This window comes from Octodon degus, unplaced genomic scaffold, assembly GCF_000260255.1.
Source record: "Octodon degus isolate 3935 unplaced genomic scaffold, OctDeg1.0 scaffold00076, whole genome shotgun sequence".
Classification (NCBI taxonomy): domain Eukaryota; kingdom Metazoa; phylum Chordata; class Mammalia; order Rodentia; family Octodontidae; genus Octodon; species Octodon degus.
The window spans coordinates 6,406,787-6,422,433 of NW_004524652.1; the positions used below are offsets into that span (position 1 = coordinate 6,406,787).

Below are 15,647 nucleotides of genomic sequence, written 5' to 3' on the forward strand. Positions count from 1 at the left end.
AAAAAAAAAAATCTCTATTTATGCCACTTTAAACAAAACAAAACAAAACAGGGTCTTACTACGCAGCTGTGGGTGACCTTGAGCTTTCAGCCTCAGCCTCCGGCACCCTGGGATCCCAGGCTGTGCCACCACGCCCAGCTGCGCTGATGTCACGGGAAAGGGCTCCCTCCAAGGACTCTTAGGGCAACCAGTGAGAGCAATAGGCTGCAGCCTCTACAGCCACTGGATAAAATACTTATTAATTAAAAATAAATGTATCAACGACCTGGAAAGCTCAATGAGCATCCTCCCCAAAGCTACCTGATGGCATTTTTAAAAAAGGGGAAGACCAGAGACTTGGCCTTCAGTTAATCACATGACCCAGAGCCCAGACTGCTGATCCCTGGCCCCAGCCCGCTACGCAGCCGGAGCTACAAAAATAACTGAACTGCGTGCTCTGGCATGGGATTTCCCAGATGGAGCCCACGAGATGGGTCTTCACTGAGATCTGCCTTTTTTTGCCCCGAATCAGTGGTTCCGAAATGTAAGTGTGCACCGGCTCCTGCCGAGGGTGCTGCAGTACGAGCCCAGGCCCCCCAAGCTGCTGCTCTGGGGGTCGGTCCCAGGCTGGCCTTGGTGACTGGCCCAGAGGACGTGTTTCCAGCGAGAGCTGCCACTCTTACTAACTCTGCCTGCCTTTTTTTTTTGCCTTTCTTCAGGCTTTGTAGGAAAAAACAAAAACAAAAACATAATTCTTTGGGACAAAAAAAATTGTTGAATCACTTGCAGGCAGATGCAAGCCCACCTTAGTGTATCCTTTTAGAAAGGAGGAAGGAAAGGCATTCTTCACTTATGCAGCCTTTCCTGTGGAGAAGCGCCCCTCCCTGCGGGAGCTCCTGGACAGGAAGGGTGCCGGCAGAGGCCGCACAGAACCGCGTCACAGCACTAACGCCACCCCAGCCTTAGCTTTTTCATTAGCAGAATGGAGTTTTAAATTTGTGACCCTGGCATCCTGGTAACCCATAAACGTTAGATGTTTTCTTACAAAATGAAACCTATTGGGCTGGTAAGATGGCTCAGTGGTCTAAAGCACCTACTTAGAACAAGCTTAGCAAAGCACAGGGACCGCGGTTCAATCCCCCAGCACCACATGCCAGCCCGCCCGCCCCCTGGTGGGCTGAGCTGGCCACACACACACACACACACACACACACACACACAAATAAATAAATAATTTTAAAAAAACAAAATGAAACCTATTTATTAGTTTTTTGAGGCAGGGGCTCACTGTATAGTTTAAGCAGGACTTGAACTCAATGCGCAGCCCAGGTTGGCCCTGAACTCAGGAGGATCTGCTTGCCTCAGGCTTCTGAGTGCTGGGACTACAGGAATGTGCCCCCTTCCTGGCTGGAATCTTTTTTTTTTTTAAATGAGTATTTATTTATTTATTTTGTGGCTGGCTCAGCCCTCCCTGGGGGCAGCATATGGTGCCAGGGATTGAACTGTGCTCCCTGCAGTTGCCTAAGCAGATGCTTTAGACCACTGAGCCATCTTGCCAGTCCCCAGCTGGAGTCTCTTGTAACATACACACATCAGTTTGCGCATCTCGGCAGCGAGGTATGTATGAATGAGGTCACTAGCGTCGCCTGTCTCTCTGGAGACTTGGCTATTGCTAGGGTGTGTGTTTAGACAGGCCGTTGGGTTACAGTTTCCGGAATACTTTCAGTATTGCTGTTGATGTTGTTTATATTGGTGCAGAGGATTCAACCCAGGGCCTTTACACTGGGCTTTGCCTCTATTCCTTTTTTCATTTTTTATTTTGAGATAGGGTTTTTTAAAAATTGCCTGGGTTGGGCTTGAACTTGCAGTCTTCCCACTTAAAGAGTACTGGGATTACAGGAGTGCACGACTACACTTTTTTTGTGTGTGCTTTTTTAAAATTTTGAGATAGATCTCAGGGTCAGGGAGCTAGCTCAGTAGAATAAGCGCATGCCTGGCAAGTGCAAGATCCTGAGTTGAATCCCTGGTACCAGAAAAAGAAAAAGAAAAAAAAAAAAGATAAGATCTCACTAAATTTCCCACTCTGGCCTCAGATTTGTAATCCTTCTGCCTCAGCCTACCAAAGAGCTGGGATTATAGGTATGTGCTGTTGGGCTTATTTATTTATATTATTATTTTGTTCTGTTTTGGGGGGATGGGTATGTAGTTCACACTGGCCTTGAACTCACCATGTGGCCCATCTGCCGCAAACTCTCCTTCCCGGTGCCTCCACCTCCCAAGTGCTGAGTGCTGGGATTCTAGGTGTGCGCCACCACAGCCAGCTTGTTGGTGTTTTCAAAACAATACACATGCATCAAATTGCTCCCCAGAAAAGCAATGCAGATTTTCTTGAGAAAAAGAAAACTGCACAAAAAGAACCTTAAAAGTCCTATTAAAAAAAAAAAAAAAACAAACAAACAAACCTAAGGAATGGCCAAAATTAAACTATCGTGCTCCAGAACACATATTGGGCAGAAATTTTACTTGAGTAAGCTGGGACATTAAGCAAAATACAAACCTTTTCACTAGACAGTGCTGCGTCTTTGTTTAATAAACTCATGGGTGAGTTCTTTTTGTCAGGAAAGGCCTCCATCTCATCCTCCCCCTCAGTGGACTTCGAGGCTCTTAAGCAATGGGGCTGTTGGATGGCAGTCAGCTCACTGTGAAGAGTGAAACCAGACAGAGAGGGCTCAGCGCAGGCCAGGCGCGCATCCCCCACGGTACTTCTGGAAGCTGCTGGGGAAGTGCGGAGCCTCGGGCCGGAGCCGGGTGCTGCAGAGCGGAGCCTACAGGCGAACGCATACCTTTTGCAAGTGAGAATGGAAACGAAACCCATAGATCAGGGTGCAGGACAGGGTCTTCCCCTCCTCCACCATGTACCAAGGATGGGGCGGAGCTCAGGGGCACAGTGCTTGCTTACTTAGCACGTTCAAGGTCTTGGTTCAATCCAGGAACCAACAAAGTGAGACAGAGAGAGAGAGAGAGAGCCAGAAACAGAGACAGAACAACAGAGGTGGCAGACACCTGTGAAACATGAGGTCTGGGGTTTGCGAGGCTGGCGCTTGTTGATGGCTGTGTAAAGCCCTCTTGGGAAAGCGGCAGTGACTGCCAGAGGTACCGTGTCTCCGGGAGGCGGGAAGGGTGGGACCGTGGCTTCTCTTCCACGGGGGAACCTCCGCGTGCCCAGCAGAAGGGGCACAAGTGGATACACAGGCTGGGGATGTAGCTCAGTGGCAGAGCATCTGCCCGGCAAGTGGGAGGTCGTGGGAGGTCCTGAGTTCAATTCCTAGTCCCCCCTCAAAAAAAGTGGGTACATAACCTCTTTTAATCAAAGAAAAACACTGTTATCTTTTCCACTTAGTGGCGTATCTGTCACGCAACGCTCTGGCATGTGCCTCCACTGGTAGAACGGGCAGCCACTTCAGTAACTAAAGGCATGAGGGCAAAAGGCCTTTCTATGAGATGGTTCCACTGTGCAGTTCAGGCTGGCCTTGAGCTCCTCATACAGCGCAGGTTTTTAAAGATCTTTGGCTATCTCCAAGCATCAGGGCCCAAAGGCCTGTCTAGCAGTACTAAACAAGAACGTTCACATTTTAAGGGGAAACTTGCACTGGCTGGTTCTGAAAGTGTAGTGAGAAAGACAGTACACTAGATACATTTAAATTTAATACACAAAATAAATTCAGGTTTACATTTAGAATTGTCTCTGAAAGCCTTCAGCCGGGCCTGGTGGCGCACACCTATAATCCTAGCACTTGGGAGGCTGAGGCACGAGGCTTAAAAATTTTAGCCCTGCCTGGGAAATTTTTGGCATGACCATCTTAAAATTAAAAAAAAAAAAAATCTGGGGACGTAGCACACTGTGGAGGACTAGTGTTCACTCAGCACTGCAAAACACATATTTATACACATGACGAATGACAGTTAGTGATGACCAATTTTTTAAATGTCGCAGCAGACAGAATACCAATGTGAAGGTCCAAAGAACATTCCAAGCAATAGAAGCAGGAGAAACAAATTTCAGTCCTGCCTGTGAACGTCGGTGCCATGATGTAAAAAATGCTCTCAGCAAAGAAGTGCCACCCGCTCAAGGCTGAAGGGCTCTGCCTTATTGAAAAACAGGAGAGAGGGCTGAGGAGAGAGCGCAGCAGTGGGAGCACCTGCCTGGCAAGGCAAAGACCCAGCTTCGATCCTGGTACCACATGCCACGCTGGGACCCCAGGCATGTAGTGCTGGCCCTCGAACCTGGCCCGGTGCCGCACGCCTGTAATCCCAGCACTGGGGAGGCTGAGACAGGAGGATCGGTATGGGTCTGAGCCGCATAGCAAGACTCTACCAAATAAAGCTTAAAAATAAAATAAAAATAAAAATAGGAGACATTACAGTGCCACTCAAACACCAGACTCAGCAGTTCCAGTGGTAAGATGAGCTCGGGTGATTTGGCCCGTGCTACTATCTAATTCATTTTCTTCTCTAAGAAAACCAGTGGCTAGCACGGTGGTGCACACCATAATCCCAACATTCTGGAGGCTGAGGCAGGAGGGCTGCTAAGAGTTCAAGGCCAGCCTGGGCTCCATTGTAAGTTCAAGACTTTACAGCCATCAAGGAATGCAGAGCGAGACCCTGTCAAAAAAAAAAAAAAAAAAAAAAAAGGAGGAGAAGAAAAGAAGGCCATCCTCTGCGCACGCTCTCCACCAGATTCCAGCACAACCCCCTACGCCATCAAAGGTGCCGCTGCCTGCAGCTGGGTGAGGGGAACACAGTCCGTCCACACCCCACTTCTGTTTCCAGTCGCAGGGGCAGGAAGCTGCTCTGAGGCCCTGCACTTCTGGCCCAGCACAAGAGCTCCGGAGACTCGGAGACGCCCACGTTACCAACCTTGCTGAGGCATCAGAGTCTCCACCAGTGTTCCCGGAACAAGTGCATACACTTTTGTGGCGGACGATTCTCTGCATTTTGGGAGGCTTGAAAATGTTGATCCACTCTGCATCTGACATGTGGCCAGGGGCTTCGATGATGAAGTTACTCGGGTGGCAGCACGTGGAGTCACCCAGGTCACTGTCGTCCAGGCACTGCATTTCAGACCCTGCCAGGGGCTCGCCATCGTCCCCGTCCAGCTTTTCCGCTTGCCTGGGGGCAGCACAGCCGGCCAGGCCCGGGCAGCCAGCGCCGCCACCCCTCGGGGACTTTGTGTGGAGCTTGCAGGAGGTGACTTTGCTTTCAGGTTCAATGGAGACTTTTCCACCCAGAGGCCAAGATTTTTGTTTCTCTGTTAAGTCTTTGGTGAACAGAGATGAGAGAGTAATTACACTTTTTCCCCCAAACGTGGTACTAATCTGCAGCTTCTTCTTGCAAACATCACAGGAGCTCTTCTGTGACTGACTGTGCTGAGCCAACATGGCCTCGAAATTGTCCTTAAGTGGAGACTTCTCTCTCTTAATATCAACTTTTGGATGGATATTTTCAAGGTCCGATAAACACATGTCTCGGCTACAGTGGTATTACAAAAAAGTGGAAGTTATAAGACAGGCTTTATCCCCCACCCGAGCCTCAGCAGTAGAGCTGGCACTGTATGACCAGCATCATCCTGCTCCTCAGAGCCCAACTCTGGCCACCCTTCTCGGGGACACCCTTCTGACCCCCGCTGTGTTCCCTCTCCATTCCCTGCTATGTTCTTACTACCTAAGGGGGGCGGGGAGACAGAGAGAGCGAGAGAGATATCAAGAATTCTAGACAAATACGAGGAGGAAACATTTGAACATACTTTCTTCTAAGCTTCTGTTATTGTTGTTTTGTCTTTGGAGACAGAGTTTCGCTACGCAGTTCAGGCTGGCCTTGAACTCGCTTATGTAGCCCCAGCTGGCCTTAAACTTCCCTCCATCCTCCTGCCTCAGCCTCAAGAGTGCTTGGATAAGGGTTTCCAGGGGCATTTTTAATGTCACATGGAATTGGTTTCATTCTGCCCCTCAGGAGCACAGCTCCTGCCTCCCATAGTGACATAAACCATGATGTTCTCAAGGTGTAAAGCCCAACTTGTCTAGTACTTGCCACCACAACAAAGTTCAAAGTGGAAAAAGGGCCAACGTGTTGGGCGCCTTGCCTGAGAGAATCCTAAGTGGGCCTGGTGCTACTGGGGCAGCCGCAGCAGCAGCGGGACAGAGAGCAGCAGGGTGACAGAAGCGGAGTCCACCAGTGCCCTCTCCCTCAAATGCTGGCTCCGGCGTGCAACCCCACTCTCGGGGAGAGGAGTGCGGGTGGGCAGTGTGGACCCAGCCGGGACCTGGTAGTCTCACCAGGGCTGGGCGCTCCCCCACCTTGATGCCTTTTCCTGGCTCCTCGTGATGTTTTTGCTTGGAAACACAGAATAAATGTTCTGTGGTGCAGTTACATTCCTGTTTGATCGAACTGTATGGAAACTTGCTTAATTCCCGCACTCCTGTTTCTGTCAGGGAAGATATCCACTACCAAGCAGGCAAACAGAGTTGGGCACAGGGGTGCACGCCTGGATGCCCGCACTCTGGGAAGCTGAGGCAGGAGGACTGCAAGGTCAAACACAGCTGCAACTACTTAGCAATGTGGTGAGAACCTGCCTCGAACCTAATGCACAACTAAGTGGTGGGCAACAAGGGCCAGGACCCAGCTCAGCAGAGGCTCGGAGTGTAGGACCCAGCTCAGCAGAGGCTCGGAGTGTAGGACCCAGCTCAGCAAAGGCTCGGAGTGTAGGACCCAGCTCAGCAGAGGCTCGGAGTGTAGGACCCAGCTCAGCAAAGGCTCGGAGTGTAGGACCCAGCTCAGCAAAGGCTCGAGTGTCATCCCTGGTGGAGGGGCAGGTGTTTCGAGGACAAGGGAAACAGGAAACTCAGGCTAAGGGCAGAGGTCACCTCAGAGCTGAGTGCCTGCTGCAGCGGTTCACTGGCGCTGGGCTTCGGGAGTGTTTCTCTCAGGCAGATGCCTGCTCCTCTCCGTGCTCCCTAGCGCTAGCCTCGCGCCTAAACACTGTGTATGTGGGCACAACGGAGGGAGGAGGCCTGGCTCGTCTCTAGTTTCTACGCTAGCTCAGGCCTCCTACCCAACATGCACACACACACACACACACACACACAACACACACACATGCACACACACACACCAGGTCTAATGATTTTACTCTATATCAAGTGGCTAAATTAGTGTCATACCTAAAATTCTCAGAACAGGTCTTTCCACTGGCGAGGACTGTAATAATTGAGCTTACATGTACTCCCTGCCATACAGGAGGAACCACAGTGTCCCTGGCCTACGGTGCCCACAGAGTAGATACTGATCTAATGATGGAATCAAACACGAGATCACATTCATATCGCCTGCTCAGATTACCTGGATTCCAGGCCCTTCGAGTCTTCCATCTTCGAGTCACATATCTGTATAAATTGCTGAGAATTTTCCACATTGAAATTAAGAAACTGCAGGTCACTCTGTTGTTTTACATAAATCTGCCGCAGACATTGATAAATCAATACAAAGCAGAATAACATACTACACTGAACCACAACTTGGCGCTTTTAAAACTAAAACAGTTCAAGCAGCTGCTACACAAAAGCTAGATACGCTGGTACTGAGATTCGTTGGTGCAGCTGATCTCCTAACCTTTAATTATCAGGCGAGATCCTCCCTGTTCTGCTAATGTCATGTCTAATGAAGGTAGGACTGCAGAGGCACCCTAAACCGGATCAACAGGCGTGTGACTTCCTTGTTTGTTCCCAAACATTTCCTGCTGTTGCAGGAGGATAGCTGGGGACATACCTGCCTCAGGTTGTGAAGTTCCGAATTTGTACGTTCTTGCTTTGACTTGGCAATGTCCAAAAGCTCATCTTTCCTCTTTTCTCTCTCTACTGTTTAAGAACAAAAAGTATTTAACAGTTTGTATCAGCCGCCTCCGTATAAGCCTCTCCACTAGGAACAATTTAGCCGCTAACACTGTTTTTGTTGTTCTTGAACATAAAATTGCAGCGTGGCTGATAAGGAAGTTTCCATTTATGAATCTGTCCAGACCCTTCATGTGTGGGGAAGGCCCACAGGGTAATTAATGCTGGGTCAAAAAATGCATTTAAAAAAAAAAATAAAAGAGCCTGGGGATGTAGTTCAACACAAAGGCCCTGGGTTTGATCCACAGTACTGCCAAAAAAAAAAAAAAAAAAAGTATGTTTGTAGGTAATCATGCTCAGAAGAGCCTGTAAACAAGTAGGCTGAAGTTTTCAGAAGTTATTTTTAGGGCTGCGTACAGCTTCTCCGAGCAAGCAGAGGCCAGCATACAGGAGCAGGCAAGCCCAGCAGCAGCCCCGGCCGCACCGCAAGAACCTGCCCACAGGAGCGAATCCGGGGCCCGGCATAGTACTCAGTGGCACAGCGCCTGCCTGGCAGGTGCAAGGTCCTGAGTGTGATTCCTGGCCCCAAAACAAAGCAACAAAAAAGAAATTTGCCAAAGGAAAGCATTTTGGGACTGTACCACTGCAGACATTAACGCTCTGTCTAAGGAGAAGTCGTTTGACTCGCATTGTGCCCAGCAGAGATACTTGTCTTGAGTGTGGTGTGACCCACACGCAGAGAAGCCAACAAGTTATTTATTTATTTTTTGGTACTGAGGAATGAACCCAGGGCCTTCACACTTAGTCACATTTCCAGTCCGTGCTCCTCTTTTCTCATGTCTTTTAAAGACAGGGTCTCAATGCATAGTTCAGGCTGAACATGAACTCACTGTGTAGCCAGCCATCTCACCAGCCTCAAACTCCCAGAATCCTCCTGCCTCAGCCTCCCAAGTACTGGGGTCACAGATGTGTGCCACCAGGTCTGGCTCATGCTCTTCTTTTTTCCATTTTGAGCTGGGGTCTCACTATGCCACTGTGCTCAGGCTGGGCTTAAACTTGTGATCGTCCTACCTCAGCTTTCCGGAATGCTGGGGCTGCAGGTATGCACAGCTACACCCTGCCAAGCCACCAATTTTGGGGGGATCTGAAATAGATTTGAATTTTGCCTTAATGTCTGATTTTAGGATACAGTTGCATAAGGCGACTCCTCTGTGTATGCTGCCGCTCCTGTAGTTCAGTGATGTTCTCCACGGGCGCATAGCTGAGGGTGCAATCTGCCATGTGCCTGGCTGAGCCCCGAGAACACGCAGCACAGAGCCCCGTGGAAAGGACACCAGAGTCGGAGTCTGGTGGGGCGTCTGCCTTTTAATGGCGGAGAGCCTGGGCCAAGACCTCAACGGAAGCAGCCCTCATTATAGGGCTGCCCGGTCCACAGAGAGCCCTCCCTGCGCACCCTCCTCAGTAGCACCGGGGAGCCGCGCCTGCGTGAAGAGCTTCATCTTCAGCAAGAGAAAAAAGTTTTGAATTTAAAAATAAAACAGCCGGGTGTAGCCGTATACCCCTGTAATCCTTGCATTCAGGAGGCTGAAGCAGGAGGATCGCTGCAAGTTCAAGACCAGCCTGTGCTACAAAGTGAGCTCAAGGTCAGCCTGAACTGCATTGTGAGACCAGCTTCAAAAAGACCAAAAAAAAAAAAAGAAAAAGAAAAAAGAAAAGTAAAGTAAAATTTCAAGACATCTAAACTGTATCCCCTTTCAGCCATTATTACTAATGCAATATCATGTGGAAGTCTTTTTTTTTTTTTTAATTTACTCTTTTTTAAAAACTTATTTACGTGTGTGGGGGGGCAGCTCAGTCCACCAGGGGGCGGGGCTGGCTGGCATGTGGTGCTGGGGACTGAACCGCGGTTCCTGTGCTTTGCTAAGCTTGTTCTAAGTAGGTGCTTTAGACCACTGAGCCATCTCACCAGCTCTATGTGGAAATCTTTTCATTCTGTTTTTACTTAATTCCCTCATAACTAAAAATGCACAGCCGGGCTCAGCTGCGCAGGCCTGGAATTCCCGCCCTTGGGAGGCTGAGCGAGGCGGGCGAGGAGCTCGAGCCACCTCCAGCTCTGCACGGAGCTCCGCCCGCTGGGCCTGCAGAGTGAGAGCCCGTCTGAAAAGCCAAACAAAAATCAACTTAGGAAATGCCTCTCAAAACCATTCTGCCTCGTTACACACAGTAGGGTGCGTGAGCTTAGAGAGCAGGAGCAGGTGGGGTGCGCCTGTTCTGGCTCCCCGGAGGCATCGCAAGCAAGATGTCCTCTCAGACAATAAGAAATGAAACGCTCTGCGCCGCTGAGTGTCTCAGCCTTAGACGACGCACAAAGGGCGATGCCAAGTCCGGACTCATCCTTAGAGCTACGGACGCGGCATCATCGGAGGGGCAGGTTTAGCAGCCAGCCTCGCCGCGTACTGGCGCCCCGCGGCCCAAGCAGCGGTGGAACACTGACCTCTAGTGGGAGACACTGCGCTTCTTTCCCAGTCTGCAGAGGCGGCAAACTGAATGGCTTTGCATTTGAAAAGTCTTGAATGTAATACTGTTTCCCCTTTATTTTAGGGAACTTAGTCTCGTCTTAGAAGGAAGAGCCTTTAGTATAGCTTTAAGTTCTGAACCTGGTTCCTCACCAATCTCTCAAAGAGAGGTTTAAAAAAACACACGTATTTTCATTTTTTCTTTTTCTTTTTCTTTTTCTTTTTTCTTTTTTTTTTTTTTAAGGGAAGGGTCTCAGGGTGTTCAGGGTCTCGCTGCTAGATCGGACTCCTAGTGATCCGCCTGTTTACAGCCTCCCAAATGCTGGATTACAGGTGTGCGCCACCACACCCAGCGTACCCCGGGGTGTGCTCTCAGCGCACCCCGTAGGAGGGGCTGGCATGGCAGGCCTGGGAATCGAACCCCTGGAACCTGCGCCTGCTTGCAGGCGCTTTCATCTGCTGAGCTATTTGGCCGCTCCCCCCTTTGTTAACACATGTATTTGCAGAGGTGCATTTTCTTTCACCCTTCACCGAGTGTCAGGGGAGACTGAGGTTACAAACATCAATATCAGTCACTTAAGCTAATTATTTTTACCGGTGAAGATCAATTCATCGTGCAGGCAGCTCTTCTCTTGCTTGAGGCGAATGATCTCTTCTCGCTGCTCATTGTTTTCCGTTGTCTTTTCGTTTAGGTCCTCTTCACCGACAGGGGGAGAAAAGCCTCGGGTAAGTACTGGTTTCCCTAAAGGACCCAGGGTGGCTGGCACCGCGGCCCTGGCGCTGGCTGGCCCTGGCCTGCCTTTCCCATTGAGGCACGGGGACGCGGGGGTGCTTAAGAAGAGCTTGTGCAGCGCTCAGGGTTGGTGTTGTAGGCCTGAAATCTCAGCACTAGGGGAAGCTGAGGCAGGAGGATCACAAGTTTGGGCCTGCCTTGTCTCAATATTCAAAATAAAGGAAAGGGCTGGGAACAGAGCTCAGTATGACACTGTGTGTACAGATGTAAGACTAAAATGGTAGCTCACCGTCCAGCTGTCTACTCTGCCCCTCACAGAAATGCAGGAAAAGCGGGCCCACCTCCACCCTTCGGAGGTAAGCGCCTGGGCCACCACCTACTCGTGTTCACGTTTGAATAGACAGCACCCAGGCACTTGGCAGACCTGGCTTTCGTCTCGCTACAAAGCTTCAAGAACTACGTTAGCAGAAAGGAGTGGATCATGGCATTACTGTGAGGACGAAAATGGAAAAGAACCCAAAGGCAACTGGCAGACATGAAACACGCCCCTGAAGAAGACCCCGGCGGCAGCAGCGGTGGCAGGTCCTCCTTCCTCCTTCTGCAAGTCCTACCACAAGCTCGACGCACAGAACCCTCCCCCACCACATTTGTGCTTGGATTCAGCTGCGCGGCCAACTTCAGCTGGCAGGAGACAGGTGGCAGTGTGTCAGGTCCAGCAGCCTTCTGGTTTCTGAAACAGGGTCTCACTATGCAGCCTGGATAAGCAGCAGCCTTCCCCCTCAGTCTCCCCGAGTGCTGGGATCACAGACACGTGCCACTGTGCCTGGCGATGATTTTACAAATATGCCGCACCATGCAGTGGGCCCCACCTCAGTTATTTATCATAGAACACCAAAACTGCAGCTTAATTCTATATAAATGAAACACACATTTGCTGCTAGGAATAGACATACTCTCAAGCATAAGATTAAGTGAATACAAATAAAGAAATACATTTCCAAGGTAGCATATTCTTGTTTCTTCGCTTTTGCTTTTGGAGACAGGGTCTTGCTGTGTGTCCCAGGCTGACCCTGAGTTTGTAATCCTCGCTTCAGCCTCCTGAGTGCACTGTATTACCCTTTAAACTTACGCCTCTTCCTTACCTTTCAGTTTATTGACTTCGATCTTGAGTGCCTTCAGCTTCTGCTTATAATCTTGCTTTTCCTTCACGATAGAAGTCTCCACCATCTTAGCATCACGCAAGGCATGCTCCAACAATTTAAATTTACCCGAACAATCTGCGATGTGATTGACTGCCTCAATAATATCTTTGTCCTAAAAACCAAATTTGAAAATGGTGATGTTCAATTTCAAAGTTCCAACTAATCACGCCATTACACTTACCGAGACCTTGTCGTGTCCCGAGTTTCCTTGTGAGAACTGCTCACACTAACTCATTTCATCCGTTGTCACGTGGCGATGCGCGAGCCACAGTCCTTGCGAGTGACAAGTCACCAGACACAGCAAGTTGCTAAGTCACCCACAGCCACACAACCAGCGGGTGTCAGAGCCACCACTGGAGCCCAGCTGGCCAGCCTCAGAATCCACTGTGCTGTCACTGTCCCTTCACTGCATCCTGGAGGATTAGATTTGATTACCTAGGAAACAGGCATAGCAAGAAGGCTGGCGGCCCTGGCCCAGGGAGATCACTCTCTGGATGACAGAGGAATTCCCTGGGCCCACTGCGTTCTCCTTTCTTGCAGCCTAAGTGGCAGGCTCCAAGACCTCATCTCAATCCGAGCCAAAGTAGAATCTCTATTGTGAAGGTTGTTTGAACTACCAAAAGAGCTGGTTGCTGAAAAGCAAGTTAAAATAATATCTACAGTTCTAAAAAGATGTTGGGCGAGGGGGCTCTTGCTTATAATCTCAGTAGTCAGGGAGCTAAGGCGGAGGGGTTGCCTCAAGTTCGAGGCCAGCCTGGGCTACGCAGTGAGTTCATGGGCAGCCTCACTATGTGTACCTCCACTACGTGAGCCTGTCTCAAACCACCCCCCACTCACATGGGATCACCACTGTTAACACGTCTCTCCCCGTAGCACGCTCCTACTGCCGCATCGTGGATGTGCTCTGGAAACCGAAAGTCGGCCAGCTCGTGCTAGAGGGACTTCTGGGGACAACCACGTGGGGTTGTTCAAAACCAACAGACCTGTGCGAGGGGGCCACCAGCAACACACAAGCACAGGTAAGTGCAGGCCATGGACACACGTGGCTGTCACCCTATCCATGACAGCCCCACTTGCTCCTCTGCTAAGAATGTCCCAGAGGGCATCGGCTTCCACCAGAGGCCACGTTCACCTAAACACAACGTAATTCTGGGCAAGAAGCTTTCCACCAATCGATTGTCTGAATACGGGCAAAGCGCCCGCACAGCATCTTCGTTGGGATGCACTGCACGGCAATGGCCGCTGCCACGGGCAGCAGGGAAGCTGCCGCCGCCGCTGAAGTGGCCGCTGTGTGACCACAGCCAGTTCTGTAGATCTTAATATTTTTCTCTTTTAATTTAAGAGAGCTTTCCTACGACCACCTCAAAACCTTAGCATGCTGGGGAAAATCGCATAAGCTTTCTGTGACACTAACACCAGCCCCCATCTACCAGCTGTCAGACACCCGCCTTATGGCAGGGGGACCCCCGTGCACCCCCGTGCACTGGTGCTGGGGGCTGCGTCACTGCTTGCTCGCTAACAATTCTTCACCCCGTTTAGTGAAAACAGTCAACAAGCAACATGACTGCAGCAAGGTCCTGAGGCTGCGCAGTGGTTCCGGCCACGGGGCAGGCCTTGGAGGCAGAAGCCGCCAGTGGGTCCTGCTTCCCCGCTCAAAGCTTTGCGGACCACATTTGCCTTGGTTCTAATTCCTTTTAAAACTTTTTTTTTTTTTTTTTTGGTGCGGAACCGGGGATCGAACCCAGACCCCTGAGCTTGCCAGGGAAGGGCTTATTCTACTGAGCTACCTCCCCCGCCCCCCTTGTTTCTAATTCCTAAAGCGATCGTTTGACGACAGCAACGTGGGCAGCTCCGAATTTCCGGGCTGCTAAAGCTCTGAGGCGGGATGTCGTGCGCTCGGGAGCGACCAGGGCAGCGAGTGGGGGCGCGACTCCGTGTAATTACCTTTAGCTTTATCATTGTCGTGAGAGCCTGTTCTCTAGCTTGTAACTGTCCCACCTGAGCAGAAAGTTCCACTAAGGTGCTGCTGAGGTTCTCGTTCCTGGCCTACAAGGGTACGACACAGAAAACACGCGCTGAGTCCTTCCAGAAGCTTGTGCACTGTCACCAGCCACGTCTGTGCTCACTTCTCTGTTTATTTTTATTTAACTTCTTAAAGGATTAATGTGGCTAAGAAGCCATCAGAAATCAAAACAAACGCCTATTTCTGCATGAGCTCTAGCCTCTCAATCCTGGCTACTGAATTATACTGGTTCTATCTGCGAATATGTCCATTCCCTAATATTTTGATGTGTAATGTTAGGTTGCATATTTGTAACCACATAATTTTAGGTTGCTACATATAATTTATAATATATAATTATGTATAATTTTAGGAGAAAATGAGTGAATCCAAAATGGGTATTAAGAGATTTCCTTCCATGAAATAAAGTAGTATTAATGAATTCTGTGTATCTTTGTAAATTCTGCAGAAGGCCAGGCGAGGTGACCTGTAATCCCAGCACTCAGGAGGCTGAGGCAGGAGGGTCACTGTGAGTTCAAGACCAGCCTGAGCTACCAAGTGAGCTCAAAGCCAGATTGAACTGAGTATCGAAACTCTGCCTCAAAAAGAAAAGAAAAGAAAACAAAAACACCTCTGCTGAAAGAAGACTTCACGCTGGGGTGTGGACCCTGCCTGGCCCCCAGCAGAGTCCTACACAAGGTGGGCCTCTAACTCCCTAGTGCTGCACCCCTGTAGGTTCAGCAGCTCTGATACACGCACCGCAGCATGGATGTTGGCACGCGGAGGCTGTGTGAGGGACAGCAGGCACTGCGGGAACACCCTGTACTGCCCACTCAACCGGCTATGAACCTAAAACCGCTCTAAAAGCACTTCACTAATCAAAAAGATGCCTCCTTCTGCCATTTGACCTATCAATAGATTTTACAATAGTTTATTTTTATTGTTATTATTATTTTATTTTATTTTTGATTTTTGGCAGAACCGGGGATTGAACTCAAGCCCTTGCACTTGCCAGGGAAATGCTTATTCTACTGAGCCATCTCTCCGGCCCTTTAGTTTATTACTTTTAAACCTGGAAACCATCTAGACTACTACTCTAGAAAAGGGACATAACATAAGCTCTATTCTCTTACGATGGATTATTAAAACTCATTATATGGACCGGCCAAATAGCTCAGCGGATTAAAGCACCTGCAAGCAGCTGCACAGGCTGGGGGTTCAATCCCTGGGCCTGCCATGGCAGCCCCATCCCTGGGCACACTGAGACAGCAATTGAGACTGGGCGTGGTGGCACATGCCTGTAATCCCAGCTCTTGGGAGGCAGTAAATAGG

General features: G+C 49.8%; 1 protein-coding gene across 1 annotated transcript in view; it reads right to left on the reverse strand.

Moving 5' to 3' along the window:
• Ccdc62 (coiled-coil domain containing 62) overlaps positions 1-15,647 on the reverse strand; it is a 61,901-nt gene that overhangs the window by 13,889 nt on the left and 32,365 nt on the right. The window contains exons 10-16 of the mRNA XM_023720667.1: positions 14,258-14,359; positions 12,254-12,425; positions 10,974-11,075; positions 7,801-7,889; positions 7,375-7,490; positions 4,897-5,508; positions 2,537-2,678 (exon numbers count right to left, since the gene is read on the reverse strand). Coding sequence (XP_023576435.1) covers positions 2,537-2,678; positions 4,897-5,508; positions 7,375-7,490; positions 7,801-7,889; positions 10,974-11,075; positions 12,254-12,425; positions 14,258-14,359 — 1,335 coding nt within the window. The remainder of the gene's footprint in view (positions 1-2,536; positions 2,679-4,896; positions 5,509-7,374; positions 7,491-7,800; positions 7,890-10,973; positions 11,076-12,253; positions 12,426-14,257; positions 14,360-15,647) is intronic.